This window comes from Hetaerina americana, unplaced genomic scaffold, assembly GCF_022747635.1.
Source record: "Hetaerina americana unplaced genomic scaffold, ioHetAmer1.1.p SCAF_10, whole genome shotgun sequence".
Taxonomy (NCBI): Eukaryota; Metazoa; Arthropoda; class Insecta; order Odonata; family Calopterygidae; genus Hetaerina; species Hetaerina americana.
The window spans coordinates 47,206,238-47,221,931 of NW_027286070.1; the positions used below are offsets into that span (position 1 = coordinate 47,206,238).

Consider the following 15,694-nt stretch of genomic DNA (forward strand, 5'->3'; position numbering starts at 1 on the left):
TATGCAAACTACTTATATGTATACCTATATAAAATCCAAATATGCCTCCATGTTTGTTAACTTTTGATGTCTATACTGTCCAACATGTTGCTACTGCTATACATACATCAAATTTAGCATTTAATCTTTAATAACTACCTTAGGGACATGCTTCCCCACCCCAACAACCGTCACTAAATCTTATCCCTCGAAAGATGGATAAGTGTATTAAACCCATGTATTTACATTTCAATGCGATATTAACTGTGTACTTCGATACAATTTAAAAAAAAAAGTAATCATGTGTTTTCTATGGATAGAAAATTCTTTTCAGTGTGCCTGCACGAATTCGGCATTAATATTCTTTAACACCCAAGAAAAATACAAATCAGGTCCCCTTAAAGCCTACCCTCTTTGAGGTAATGAAAACATTTTAGCATATTTTATGCAATACCAAGTGCTTGGATACCATTTTTATGATAAAAATATTATAAATTATCTCTCAAATAGCATGACAAAAGTATTGTTCGCCAGCATCTTCAGGTCAATGTGATTCCTACTTTCTTGTGCATCTTATAATTGTATCTGTGGATGTTATGGGCCAAACTATGCATGCTTTGAATTTTCAAGGAAACCCTTAAGTCATCTTACCTATTACAGTTGTTCTGCTATTGCCTCACCTGACCTGACACCCGTTGCAACATGTCCTTGCAGCTCATGGATTAAGATGTAGATTATTTATAGTTTTGGTTTTTGTCGGGACTAACACAAATAAGAGCCTAGGTACGGCAAATATGAACTGAAACCACAACTGAAAGAAACACCTTCCTAATTGGGAATTTACTCATCTAACTTCAAGTATCAACTTCTTAAATTTTTCAGCAAATTGTCCTTTTTCCCCCATATGAAATGTCTCTTGGAAGTAATACCAGATGTTCTTAATTTCTCTGAGTAGCCAGCCTCCCTACTTGCTTCTCCTTCCATGCACACTTTTTCCCTCCATTCCCTTATGAATCTCATGCTTTAGTTTTGCCTAAAGTGTCATTGATTATTTAGCAAGTAAATGATTTGAACTGCATTATTGAGTAATTGAGTGGACAGTGGCTTCTACATCTACATGGGTGGTGAAGTAAACTAAAGAAAGCAAATAAGATTATCTTAATCTCGGTGAAATGTTAACATGCACATTAGCATGGTCACCATAAGGAAGCTAGACAACTCTATATCTAGCATCTATAAATTTTCGGATACCCAGGTCATTTCTATGTAACTTAAGTTTTCCAGGAATTGCTAAAATTATGCACCTAAACAAGAATGCTAACAATAGTGCAGAAGTTCAAATATTAATGCTAAATAATATTCACTTCCCATAAAACGATATTATCAGGATATAAATAGTAAATGCCAACATATTTCATTGCATAAAAAATAATTGCATAGTAAGAAATATTACTCGATCAAAGCATACATCTCAAGTTAGGAACATGAATTACGTGGGGTGCATTCCAAATCTTACTTCAACTAAGAGGCCACTTAAAGTTTGGAAAATTGGTTAAAATTCAGGATTAATTGAATGCAAATGACCTCAGCGACCTAGTAACTCTAACTTCAGAAATAGTAACTTTAATCCTAACCCGGCTAGAAACGTGAGAAAATTTCATCCACATTATTTGCTAGGAACATACCAGATCTTTTCTGAACGTAAGTTCTTCAAAAATTTAGGACTATCAGGAATATGGCTGAAATTTTTAATGAGCAGTGAATAATAAGGAATTCCACATGGCAGCAATGTTACTTTCAGTTATAAGTTTGGTACAACAGTGAACTTTGGTTATACCAGTGCTTTAGAGCCATGTTATACATCTTAGAAGGATACCGATATAAAAATCAACATGGTAAAAAGGCATTTCATCTTCAGTTTAATGAAAGTCAGAATACACACCTGCCACTGAAACTACATTGAAATTTAGAAGAGTAAAGCTGTTAAAATGTACAAAATAATGTTGAAAACCTGAGATTTTGTTAACCTCGAAGTAGAAATTATTGAAAACTCTTGTATTTTTATTATTGTATGGAAAGTCTCCAATTTCACTTATGTGAAATTACATACTTCGCAGGGCTTCTCATGTTAGGAAACACTAGTGCCTAAAGTGGCGTGGGAAATTAATTCTCATTAAAAACCTATCAATACCACCAATTAACCTAGAGTCTAATGTGTGCAATTGTACCTAAGCCCAGTAAAATCACTTCTATGCTAATGGGACAGTGAGAAATATAACAAAACCTTCCCTATACACATAAATATCGCAACTGTAGTTTGGAATTGAATCTTTCATTAAATAAACACTTCAGGCATTCCAAATTGATTTTTAACTGAAAAAAGTTCATTAACTTTTAAATGCCCAATTTATGGTTCACTATAATGATAAAAAGACAAGTCATATTCCTAATACTGAAACACCAATCTTTTAAAGCTACTCGCTGCGAAACCATTGTGATATAATTCAATCCTTTCTGCTGCCATTAAAATTCATTCAAAAAGGGAAAGGCTAATTCGAATAGCCATTCAGGTACTCGTACATTACATAATGATAATTTCCAAATAGCAAATGCTTAAAACCTTAAGTGACAGCTTATCTCTTCAGGTTTTTACATTTTATAATAACAGTCATCAGTTTGAGGTGCCAAAAGAGCCAATAGCATAGCATCAACATCCTTCATTGAAAAATAAAATACAATGTAATCAGCATCATTGATTGAGGCAAACACAACCTTCTATGAAATGATTCTTTCAGGGAGTACATTCAAATCATGAATTTATAAAGCTATGCAGTTTATTTTATAGAATTGGTTCTCCACAAATTCTCACATGAATCAAATGGATTTCCTGGATTTCCCTAGTTTTTATGGACAATGTAATTGCCACATTTACTAAATCTTCTACCCTAAGTCTCTCTGTTGTTTTTCAAAGACAGTCAATATGCAAAAACAAAATTATTTTCATCTTATAAATGATTTAAATATGATTCACAGACAAATTATTTGTTATGCATGTGTTTCACATGGGTTGTTATAGCATCCTACAAGAATGAAAAATTACTCAATCTCTGGGGTCCGTTTCTAGAAGCTACGAGTTGATGTAAAAATCTTGTAATTTGCATAAATGAAATCTGCTAATGTTAAGGTATAAAATTTTCTACTTTAATATCTTCTCCATTATGCAAATTAGAAAGTTTTATTCTACATAAAAGACTTCATCTTCGTTGTTCAATAGAAAAATTCACATTGACTTGTGGCTTTAAGAAATGATGAATTAAGCATGCTCCACTGAGCACATATCTTAAAATCCAAAAACATTGAATTCAAGGAAAAAAATGACTGAACAAATAAATAAGATAGAAACATTTAACTTTGGACAAAAAGACCTTGGAAATAAAAACTATCTATTGAAAGAGAAGAAGATAAATCTGGGGGCAATTATTCCTTTACGTTGATTCTTAAAGCCCTATTTGCTTGAGACATCTTTAAGTGGTATGAAACACTAATAAACACTAGGAAACATTTAATAAAACATAAAAGATGAACAACAATAATTGTATTTACAAGTCACATATGACAAGGGAATAGATAAGATAATACAGTTTACTTCCCATAAGTCACATGAGTAGGTATTTATCCTTATTTAACACATTCATTTGTGAAACCATTACATGACCTTTCATTACACAGAATTATGTTAAAATATAAGGAAAATTTGGTTCAGACTACTTACAGAATGGCTTTCTTGAGTTTTCAACTTCAAGTGATAACTTCTTATTGGAAAGCAATTGACTCAATACAGCATACATGCATATATATATATATATGAGTTACTTATTGAATGAGGAACAGCATCACAACATTCAAAATATAATTTACACATAAACACTATTTCAATTTTTAACAAAGGGTTATCATATAATGAGACCCCAAGTTTCAACATACTGTACAGAGAAAACATACTCTGGGCATTGAAATAGTAATCATTTGACACACTCAGCATCATTGCATCACAGCATAAGGGTGGTGTACACGTGGTGAACTAGGCTATCCTGCAATAACTAGTATTCCTGGCTAGGTTTCAGGAGGAAGATCTAGTCATTAGCACAACTTCTAATAAAACAGACAAAAGCTATGTCATATTTATATGACTACATGTAATAACTGAGACTCAATTATTCATTATTACCCCTTCCTCAACTCACACTACCTATTTCTTCAGTGTGTGTAGAGTAACCTTTATAACAAAGTTGAGGAAGTAATAATTACATTTTCACTCACCTTCTAATGTGTGCATGTAACTGCTTCATAATATTAAATAAAGATATAACTCTTAGCACACTTATTTGCTCATTTGATCATAGGTGTAATGAACTCATTCTTTTTCATTCAAGTGCAAGCACACATACACAAAAGAATCTTCATCAAATCACTTCTCACAGATTTTTCATCGTCAACACATACCACATTTTAGGGCACGTCGAAATAACAAGCCAAAGAGGTTTTATGTTGATAGTAAATTGAAGAAAGGGATAGGAGGTGTGGTAAACATCCCTCACTCATGTACACTTGAACCATTGAAATTAGATGCTATCCATGTCCCAAGTCTCATTTAGAAAGGCATAAAGGTTCTAAAGGCACCTCAACCAAATGAGGAGAAAGCAGCAACGCTCATAAAATGTTCAGAGCGACAACTGGTAAGATTCTCAAAAGTCTATGTCATCCAAGACAACTTCCATGAAGAGTTTCTCATTAGATAGCATTAAAAATGTCTCCACTCTAAATGATACAGTCATTATGATCTTCTGCAGTGGGAATACATGAGGCAAGAAGAAGTCATAATGTGTGAGATCCCAAGTGTTAAAACAAACACAATTTACAGAATTAGATATGAACGAATGAATGCAAACATGGCATTCATAATTGCAATAAATTGTAATTGATGGTTATTGAAAGATCACATCAAGAAACAAATCCTATATCTATGATATAATGGATTAACATTCTCAGTTTCTCAATCATTCTTCAGAAGGCCAGAGGAATAAGCAGGTAAAGAGTAAAACCTTCTGTGTAAGTCTCATTTCAATAATTCACACACTGAAAGTTTAATTTTATCATTCCAGGCTCCAATACACTCAACAATCTAAGCATTGAGTTCTCTTTCTGCATTTTTACAATTTTAAAAATTACACCCATCTGACAAAAAGAGCACAAAAGTCATTAATAGGGCAATAAATCACTCCTTTTCAAGTGATAATATTTCACAATTTCGACCCTATAACTTGTATAGTTAATTTTTTATGCATAAGAATTTAAGTATTTGCATCTGAATTTCCCATTTTATACATTAAAATATTGCCATTTCTTCATTTGCAATGTGCGTGTGACGTGTGCAAAAAGTATTCAACAAATGGCAGAGAAAATTTTCATAACAAATGTATAATGTGAAGTCTAGCACCGGTTATTAGCTCAAAAATTCAAATTTTAAATATTAGTGCTATTAGCACACTGGTAATGCACACATTATGAAGCCATTTTTATGCCATTTTCGTGATGTTTTACATATAATTGTTCTTGCTCATGAAATTCCTAAAAACACTACTGATTCAAACTTCTCAGGCAAACAAAAATTTTTCACGTCAAATCACTCTGATTTCTCTATTGTCAGACGTTTTGGACCACAATGAAATACCTATTTACAATAATTATCCTTGCACTATCATACATTTAAAATATTTAAATAGTTTTTGGTATTTTATGATATGGTTACAAATTAATGATTCAAAATCAAATGATGTGAACATCTAATATGGTGAAAAACTTATTAAGAAGATGAATGTTCAGACAGGAAACATTGACTTGAAGTAATAAAACATTAAAGTTAACAGATAGAAGGCAGTGATGATACCAACAAGTTGCATAAATTGTAACAGTTTCCCAAATTGAGTAGCATACGTATCATTCAATAAAAACAACTAATTGTCTCAAAAACGTTCTCATCAACCACTCAATTTCTCTTGCATTCATCCTCAATGCATGTACACATACTGTTTGGTTTGTAAAATAGGCAGATAAAAATTATATCACAGAACAAAAAAAATCAATGCTAAACACACTTGATGTGCTTCTATTTTAGTTGGTTCCCTCCTAAGAATGCATCGTAAATCAGATCCACCCTTATATGGTAGCCTACGATGCAATACAATATAACATATAATGACAAATAAGAGAGCTCTGCGTATCAAGTAAAAGGCCTCACTGTGAGTCATGTTTAACTTGCAGGGTTATTAACAAGTTTCAGCACCAGTTGTCACTCATGCCAACATGATTTATATATAACATTTGACGGATGTAAACTGGAAACTACAACTCCTTTGAGCTCATGAAAATTGTGCTACTTTTGGTTTAGGAGGGAACAGATGCAACCTGTATTTATTTATCTTTATACTTGCCACTTTCTGACACTAATTTAGCCCATTAGTGACCTGGCAGTCTAGGAATAAAAAAAAACCATCCCAAAATCTTACTTGAATGAGGACAAATATTAAATGAAAACTTGGATTTTCTCTTAGTCGAGGGAGTCTCCTGTAAACACATTCTTCAGTCTAATGACTTCCAAATTTTCACCTAGAGGGGTATACTGGGTTCCTTCCTACGATGTCAGTTGGAATGTCTCGAATTATTTATGTTAGCAGGCCAAGACTGCATCTGGTAGCTCAGGATGATGGCGTGACTATTCGCAAGCCATTCATTGTGGGTGGGTCTGCCTCATCAGTGCTACTCAGTGGTGGTGGGGGTAACTGCGGCCCTCGGTGTCGTCCAATAGCAGGAGAGTCCATTGATGATGAAGAAGACTGATTTGTGGCACTGAATGGGTCATCGCCCACTTTTACACTCGGCCCACTGCCCGACAACTCGTCAGCAAACGGATCGTCCATTTCAAAAGGATCTTCATATCTATAGTCTCGAAACGGATCCTCCGTGAATTCCAGCTCTGAGTATCGATTGGTTGAGGGAGCAGGAGATGCTGAATCAGGTTTCACTGCCACCGATCCTAACTTAGTCTCTTGCTTTGCTTTGGGCAGTGCCACCCAGGCCGTAGATGTTGAAGTCGAATCCACTCTGCTAATACTGCGATCATCTGTCTTTCCAGAGAACTAAAAAAATATTGCACAGGAATGGATGAGGAAAATGATGAGGGAAATATTGAGGAGGGGCGGAGAGATGAATGCAGAAATTGGTGTTTTAGACTTAAAGAAACATGGGGAAGTAATTAATACAAAATTAAGGCTATGACAAACGAAAATAAACAGGGTAGTGATTTTTTGAATGGAAAAGATCAAAGGCAAACAAAACAGACAGGGAGAAAAAGACAAAAACAAGTGTTAGACAACAATCACAGACATAAAAAAGTAATACTGCCCAAGAGTTAGTTTGAAAGCACACTAATATACAATTGAGCTGAATTTTAATCCAAGGTTCACATACATATAAATGGGCATTAAAAATTATACTACAGAATTATTTGCCATGTAAATCTGCCCCTTATTCCTCCAGATATACCAAAAAGCAGAAGCCAGAGTGTTATAAATATAAATTAATGTTATAGGGCTATAAATAAATGATCATCCTGGGGTTTTCATTTCTATTATTATTTAAATTATTCAAATAAATGATTCTTTGCATTTCATAATTAAGTTGAGAGTGAATTGAACAAACACACGAAACAGTTATTATTAATGAGAAATCTTAATACTAAATTGTACTTAGTAGTTACAAAATTTAAAAATGGTTTCCAAATGGCAAGCATTTGGAAACCAAATTTATAGACTCCCAGTGGTCATGAATGATTAGAACACATTTGATGAATCCACAACACAACAGAAATGGATGCAGCAGGCATGGATTTGATCAAAAATATTCCATAATTTCTCCCACTTGAACTCACATGAAATTGTTTTCCATCCGTTAAACAATAATCTGGATTCCGTTATAAGTTCAGTCAGTAAATTATTCAAATTCTTGTGTCAGGCAAAGATACATTAAAAGCTATGACATTCTGATAAACTGTCAACATTTGAATAAATTATTCATAGTCATTAGAAGGGACAAAATTTCATGAACATTCAATTACACTACAATCTATAATTACTAATTTTATTCAGGGTGCATAAAATAAAATGAATTTATTTTTAAAAAGTTTAAATTTCTGCATTTTAATGCATATCAGCAGATAACTGTTAAAAGTTACTGTCACAGCATTAATATGGTGAAAATAGTAGTTAAAGCTGGCGAACAAAAAGTACATACATCATTTTCAAATGAAATGAGAATGCTGATTAAGCAGTATTAGATTTGAATTGGTTAACAGAGAAATGGTTTGGCTTCAAATTGCCACCGAATAAATTCAACAAATAACACACATAATTGTCTGAGACTTAAAAATTAAGCCCTGAGCATTACATGGGATATCAAATAATAAAGCTAAGTAATGCAAAAAAGGGAAAAGAGATGGCTCACACCAATCATATGGTTAACTACTGTGCAAGAAAAACTGAGAAAAATATGTCTTTACAGCAAAGAATAAAAAATGTAGCCCTGAATTACGATAAAGAAAATGGCTCAGCAGCCAGTGACTTAATGACCTTATGGGTTAACCATTACCTTTACGGAAATTTCACTTTCACATATGAAGCAGAATTAGAGTCAAACCCAAGTTATGACAAGATGCATGGGACTAAAGGCTATTGCTCATTATAACCATACTTTTATATCAATAACTGAAGCCCTATGCATTCACTCGCACATCTTCTCTCTCCCTTTTTAGCACACACACATGTATTCAACAATATATGTTTATGCAGAATTGATAAAAAACAAAGATTAACATAAGCTATGAATTCTGCTATGAAATCACAGCAACTGCTGACAAAAATATCTTTAGAAATTGTCGCCACCAGGAATGTGGAAAAGATGTTGGAGAAGAGCGAGTAGAGAAGGACATACAAAGGCAATACAATAGCAGATCTTGTGAATCCTAGAGTCATTATTGTCTATGTTTGTTTTTTGGCTAAAATATTGGCTTGTCATGCCCAAGATATCATTCCCTGTACTGCTTATGGTTCCCCAAAAAGTTATGGCACCCCAAAAATTAAACAGCCTGGGTGAAGCTGAGGGTGTCCAGAGGCATCCCCTGGAATTGAGCTCAGGCCCTCCAGTTAGTAGTCCAAAAATCCACCCGATGGATTACCACATCTCCTCAATCAACAACATGAGTATGTATTGAATTTCAAGCTTTTGGGCATAATGCAATTTTCTGCTACAGCTGGAGTCAACCAGGAAGTTTATGAATTGATTATGAATATCTAAATTGCATTCCAGCGACTTGACTTCAAAAATGGACAAGTTATCTTTTACGTTTAAGTTATGCATTTAAAGCTGAGATGTATTCATCCTTAATTTCAGACAAAAATTCATTTCCAAATTATGTCTCCTAAGTTACACTTTCACGACATTTCTCAAGTTCATTGTAGAACAGCAGAACTGCAGGGGTGGCTAAAAAGTTACCATTTTTATATCCAAGATAAATTCTTATAGTCATCGGCAGACTAATATTTAATGAAAAGATTAGAACAGCTAACCTTTATTTAGTGACTTTTAATGCATGCAGTCATTATCCTCAACATGGAAAAGAGAATTCACTCAAGAACAATTAACTTTTTCATATTTTTGTAAGGTTATAAATACCCATTAAAGATCAATAAATACCTATTCAATAAGTCTTATGAAACTGAATGACTGTGATGGATATATGGAACTAAAAGGGATGATTATGATGGAAGTAAAAAATCAATGACTTCAGAACAGAGCATGGCAATGACATGAACAGATGAAACCAAAATTACAATCCAAATTTTCAGGCAACTAACCCATCCTTCTGGCAACTATTATGAGACTGATATATATTTAATTGTAAGAGAAGTCGAAAAGAGGCTTGACAAAATTGTAAACAGCTTACCTTCCCATCAAAATTTGCAAAATCTGCAAAACCTCCACCACCACCTGCACTAGAACCTGAGAATGGATCCACACCAAAGGGATCTTGAGTTGAGGAGGTAACTGAGGGAGAGACACTGTCACCCCAGTCAGCTGAAGGGTCTGGCACTGGGGAGGGGGTGGGCAATGGAGGTTGGGGTGCAGCTCTGGTGGCTCCACCTTGCGCCAGGTGCTTGGGAGGAGCTGGTCGTGGTGGGGGCTGCTTACTCTTCTTGGGGGGAAGGGCAGGGGTGGGGCTCTCTGGACGGGGGGCAGTTGGTGGGGGTGTTGGGCCTGTGCTTCCTCCAGAGGGAACAGCAGCAAACGGGTCACAGCCAAATGGATCCTTCCCAGACATCTGCCAGAATGCCAAAAATAATATAAGCATGGACTTCAAACAGTGAAAATATTTCACAGGAAAAAAATCTTATTTTGACTAAATTCAGATCGACTGATTCCACTAATTTCACTGCAAGCCTATTTAAGGGTTTTTGCATTATATTTACCTGGACTGGTTAAGACAACTACACTAACCTAAGGCTCCCAGAATATTGGAAGCAGATACATTAAGACATATATTATAGTAGAACAAGTAAGCCTTGACTGGTAATCCAACCCAGATCCCTTGATGTCCAGCCCGGTGCTTTAGCCAGTTAGGCTACCAAGGCATCCTCTTACAATCCTAAATTCAGACAGTAACCCGGGTTCAATTCCTGGTCAAGGCAAATGATTTTTACACTCTAAAATTGTTTCATTGTAATCTAATATATTTTTAGAATGGCTGTTGCTACAAAAATTGAACCATTTTATAAAATTCTACTTCAAATATGTTTAAATTAAAAAAAAATAGCGTTATACTCCATAATTCATACATAAAATGGTAGTAATAAGGCTCCACTGAAAAGCCAAATATGGGAGGTGTGTTTAAAAAGTAAGGTGATTTTATATTTTTAAGAAAAAATATTTATTTATTCTTTAATATTAAAGTTGTCTCCTACCAAGTAATCCCCCCAGATATAATACACTTACGCCAACGTATTTTCCAATCCTCGAAGCAATTCTGATAAACACTTTTTGGTATAGTCTTGAGCTTTTCCAGCAATGCAGTCTTTATTTCCTCAATCATTTCAAATCTCTGCCCTTTCATAGGTCTCTTCAGTTTTGGGAACAGGAAAACGTTGCAGGGTCCAAATGCGGTGAATATGGGTGGCCGAGGCATGACTGTGGTGTTATTTTTGGCCAAATAACCTCTCACAAGAAACCATGAGTGAGCAGGTACATTATCTTGATGCAAAAGCTATGAATTGTTTCTCCACAATTCCAGATATTTTTTCGTCTAGCTTCTTGCAAATGATGCATAACTTCAAGGTAATACCCCTTATTGACCGTACGACCTTGTGGTAAGAACTCCTGATGCACTACACCACTGTAAGCAAAGAAAAAAGTGAGCAATACCTTGACGTTTGATTGAACTTGGTGTGCTTTTTTCAGTCTTGGCCCTACTGGGTTCTTCCATCAGAACAATTGGGCTTTGGTTCCAATGTCACAACCATATGCCCCTGATTCTTCACCAGTTATGATACTTTTGAGCAAATCAGGATCATCACTCACGTCATTTAACAGCTCTTGAGCAGTGCTCATGCTATGGCCCTTCTGGTCAAAGTTAAACAGTTTCGGAACGAACTTTGCTGATACATGTCTCTTTGTCCAACACATCCAAAAAAATTTCATGGCACGAGCCAACCGATATGCCAACATCCTCAGCTACTTCTCTAATGGTGATTCTCTTCTTTTCCAAAACAATTTTCTTCATTGCTTCAACACTTTCTTCTGTTGTTGACATGATGTGTCCAGAGCAACGTTCGTCATTGGCATCTTCTCAGCAATCTTGGAAGAGCTTGCACCACTTACAAACATTTTTTTTTACTCAGAGCAGACTCACCGTTATGTCACTGTCAACATTTCATATGTTTTGGAGCATTTAATTCCATTTTTTACACAAAATCTGATGCAAATTTTTTGATCCATTTGTTTTATAGCAGAAAATTGCTGAGCATACCAAAACACATCTAACATTTGTATCTGTCAATAACGAACTAAATAAGCTACATATTGAAACTGTAAAAAAATGTTTGGGACATGTGTACCAACACAACAAAACAAAAAAATTAAAAATTGAATGCATATTGCCTGCAAAATTTGAAAAGTCACCGTACTTTTTGAACATACCTCATAGATTGACTTATTGGGACCAGGCAGAACCTCAATTTTGAAATTTGACTTCTCACTGCACACACTCATTAAATTGAACTATTATTTTTTGAAAAAATACAGGTGTGCATTCAACTGCCATGATCCTGCCATAAACATGATTATTAAGTAACCCATTATTAATATAGGCAAAGTAATCCTGAGTATGCGTAAAATGCATCCCATGTCTACATTCATTGTATATATAAAAAGATGCGGTCACCATCATACAGTAGTTGGAATTGATATAATGCAGATCTGGCAATAAATTGAGTTTTTCCCTTCATCGCACCAAGAACAAGTCCTTCATGGATTCTATTTGGAATAATTATATTTAATTAAACTAACTAACAATATATTTCTTAAATACGTACATCAACTGGTGTTTTGGATCCACCACTATCCCGAAATGGATCAAATGGATCGCTCGACACTGCAAATATAAAATTAAACCAATAAACAAATCACATTCTTTTAACATGCCTAGAATGAATTCACTCACTTAGTCTATGATAGTATTGCTTGGGTACTTAATAATACCCAAGACTAAAAATTTTATTTATAAATATTAGTTATATAAACAAGAAATTTCTGCCAAGAAACTACAAATATTTTTCAAAATAAGTTTCTTTTCACTGATTTCTCAAGTGATCATAGAAAACCCAAATCTTAAAAATTATTTGAATCGGCATTATAGGAAAATTATCAGGTAACAATCACTGTCATGTTTTCTTTCAGGTTAGCACATTATATTAAATACATTTTAATATTCCATTACATTCCAGATTTTTCTGATAAAATACCATATTTTATCAGGCATTATGAACCCACTCCATTCCTCACCAATTAAATAAAAATATCTTAAATAACTAATGGAGTAAATGCCAAGAAATAGCTCTTTTAAATAAACAAATCTTTTTCCCAGGAGAAAGCTGTCACAACAAATCTACCTAAGTTTAAGATGGTCTCAAATCAGAAGAAATATCACAAAATTAAGTCCAACAGGCATAACATGAAGCCAATCATTGATAAATGCTAAGGCAGAAGTCCAATAATTACGCAAAGAAAAGGTGGGAAAAAATACGTCTTGGATCAATGCACAAACTTATATTATTTAAAATATTAAAATTATAATATGGCCTATATCACAATCCATTAGGATATTAAAACAATATGTATCAATTGAAAATTTAGCCATCGAAAATACTACAGGAATAGATATTAAAATATGTACAAAATAAATGGCAGTAATGATTTAGGCCAAAATTCAGTAATATATTTTTCGAATTTGGATCCACTGTGAAATTTTTGTAATCAAATTACTCTCAAAAGAAAAAGCTTCATATTTCAGCACTAAATAAGTAGATGTAAGAGTGACATGACAATAAATGAATTAAGATACCGAGGGACCTCGTTAATTATGCTAATAAACGAGATGAAAAAGTTTTATACCACATGTTAAACTAAAATAATACACATAAATGCTGCATAACATTTCAGTACCATGCACTATTGGTTCTAAAATTCACAAAATACAACTATTAGACAGTCATGGGAAATGGAAGTATTTTTTTCATCCTATATTGACGGCAGGTATCTGTGCTGTCAATTTGATTCTAAATGAATTACCAGACATTGTACCCGCAATACAACATCACTTTATGACTATTTTCATATGGCTCACTTGCATGGCACAAATTTGACATCCAAGTAATTGAGGCAACTGAGGAGCACATCTAAGAGGATGTAACTTGAGGCTCTGGAGTGGGCAGATCTTACACTCAGGCCACCACTTTGATAACAACACGTGTCAGTTATAAAAGCATTAACATTTTGAGGATGTTCTGGTATACTTGAATGAAACATTTAGGTGATAAGTATAAAAAATAGATCTCATAACAGGCTTTGTTTATCCTTTAGGGGCCACTCCTCAGAGGGTTGCAATTAGGATCATGCATTTCCAAAGAGATCAGAAATTGTAAATAGGTTGGAATTATTACTGTTTATCTTCCTTCTTTTCCATCTTTCGTGTAGTTTACATTTCCCTTTGTGAACTTGATCTCTCAAAAGTTAAACTGATAAAGATTAAAATTTTAAGCTAAAGAATTGCACAACTGTGCCCCGAGTTCAGAACCTACTTACAAATCACAATTAATCATGACTACACAAAATATAATTTCAAATTACTTACCATTATTACTTGCGCCAAATGCTGAGGCAAAAGGATCAGATGAAAAACCATCCTTAAAAAAATAATTGTTCAATCAATATGATACAATGAAATATTTTCAAAGTTAGATGTGGTAACCTTATTCTATTAGCATACTAGAAGATGCACATTGACCATATTTATTTATAAACTAAGTCCTAGAATGAAACTAAATAGTAGCACATTTTAAAGTCTATTCTCAGACACTCAGGAAAGTGAATAAGAAAAGTAAATATTGCGGAAAAGTATTAGAATAGTCAGAAATTTGGAAAAGAAATGTACCACGAAAAAGTACACCTTAGGTGTGTCTATGCATGAATAACAAAACTTCATCACTGAGTAATATTATTTCACACACATATAGAACTTAGCATATAAGTGCTAATCTCAATTTTATAGGTGACGTTTATGTGAATCACCAAACTAGATGTAAAAAGTTCCCTTGCGTTAATCTTTTATTGCATAAAATATTACAAACAGTTCAAATGGTAGTCAATTAATGCAAGGTAAGAATTTTAATGGTTGTATGAAGACATTGAACATTTCATTTTCTTTCAAATATCTTCATAATAAGAAAACATGGATAACACTGAGTGGTAAATAATACAGTTTGGAAACATGAACAGAAGGTATCACAATAAATACACAGTTAAACCTTGTATTAAAATCAACAGAGCTCTCATTATCCTCTAATTTATCTCTTGGAACTTAAAATTGATGAAAAATCTCATAGCCCCATGGACGTGATAAAACAATTATTTACAATGTTTCATTCATAACACTACGTTTATCTTATACATATAGGTAAACTAAAAGTATTTTTGCTGGTTAAATGAGCTATGCTATATGCTAATCGTAATCCTGTGAGATATTCAATTTAAAAAACATCCAAATACACTATTTAAATATTTTCCTCTTGACCTAAATATTACATAAACATTTGAGTTGCACATATTTTTTCACTTATTCCCTCAACCACATTTTCCAAATTTCACTGCAATGTAGCCTTTACTTGATGTCTTAACTTAGCTAAGTATACTCTCAATTATTCGTTCTGTGAATTATCTATGCTACTTTCTTCCCAGCACCTTCAAGTTTTAATAAAATTACAATTGTAAAGATAATTAAATGCTTTGAAACATCGATATACTTTTAAAAAAAATACAAGTTTGAAATACTTTC

General features: G+C 33.8%; 1 protein-coding gene across 3 annotated transcripts in view; it reads right to left on the reverse strand.

Annotated features, from left to right (window-relative positions):
* Positions 1 to 3,559: 3,559 nt before the first annotated feature.
* Positions 3,560 to 15,694, reverse strand: part of Eps-15 (Epidermal growth factor receptor pathway substrate clone 15) — a 74,322-nt gene continuing 62,187 nt past the window's right edge. For 2 of the 3 annotated variants that reach the window (XM_071598607.1, XM_071598606.1), the window contains 4 exons: positions 14,495 to 14,546; positions 12,678 to 12,736; positions 10,037 to 10,411; positions 3,560 to 7,175 (listed from right to left, as the gene is read on the reverse strand). In XM_071598607.1, coding sequence (XP_071454708.1) covers positions 6,735 to 7,175; positions 10,037 to 10,411; positions 12,678 to 12,736; positions 14,495 to 14,546 — 927 coding nt within the window. In that variant the 3' untranslated portion in view covers positions 3,560 to 6,734. Of the gene's footprint in view, positions 7,176 to 7,198; positions 7,309 to 10,036; positions 10,412 to 12,677; positions 12,737 to 14,494; positions 14,547 to 15,694 lie in introns of those variants that run through there. The other variant, XM_071598609.1, reaches the window with a different exon arrangement.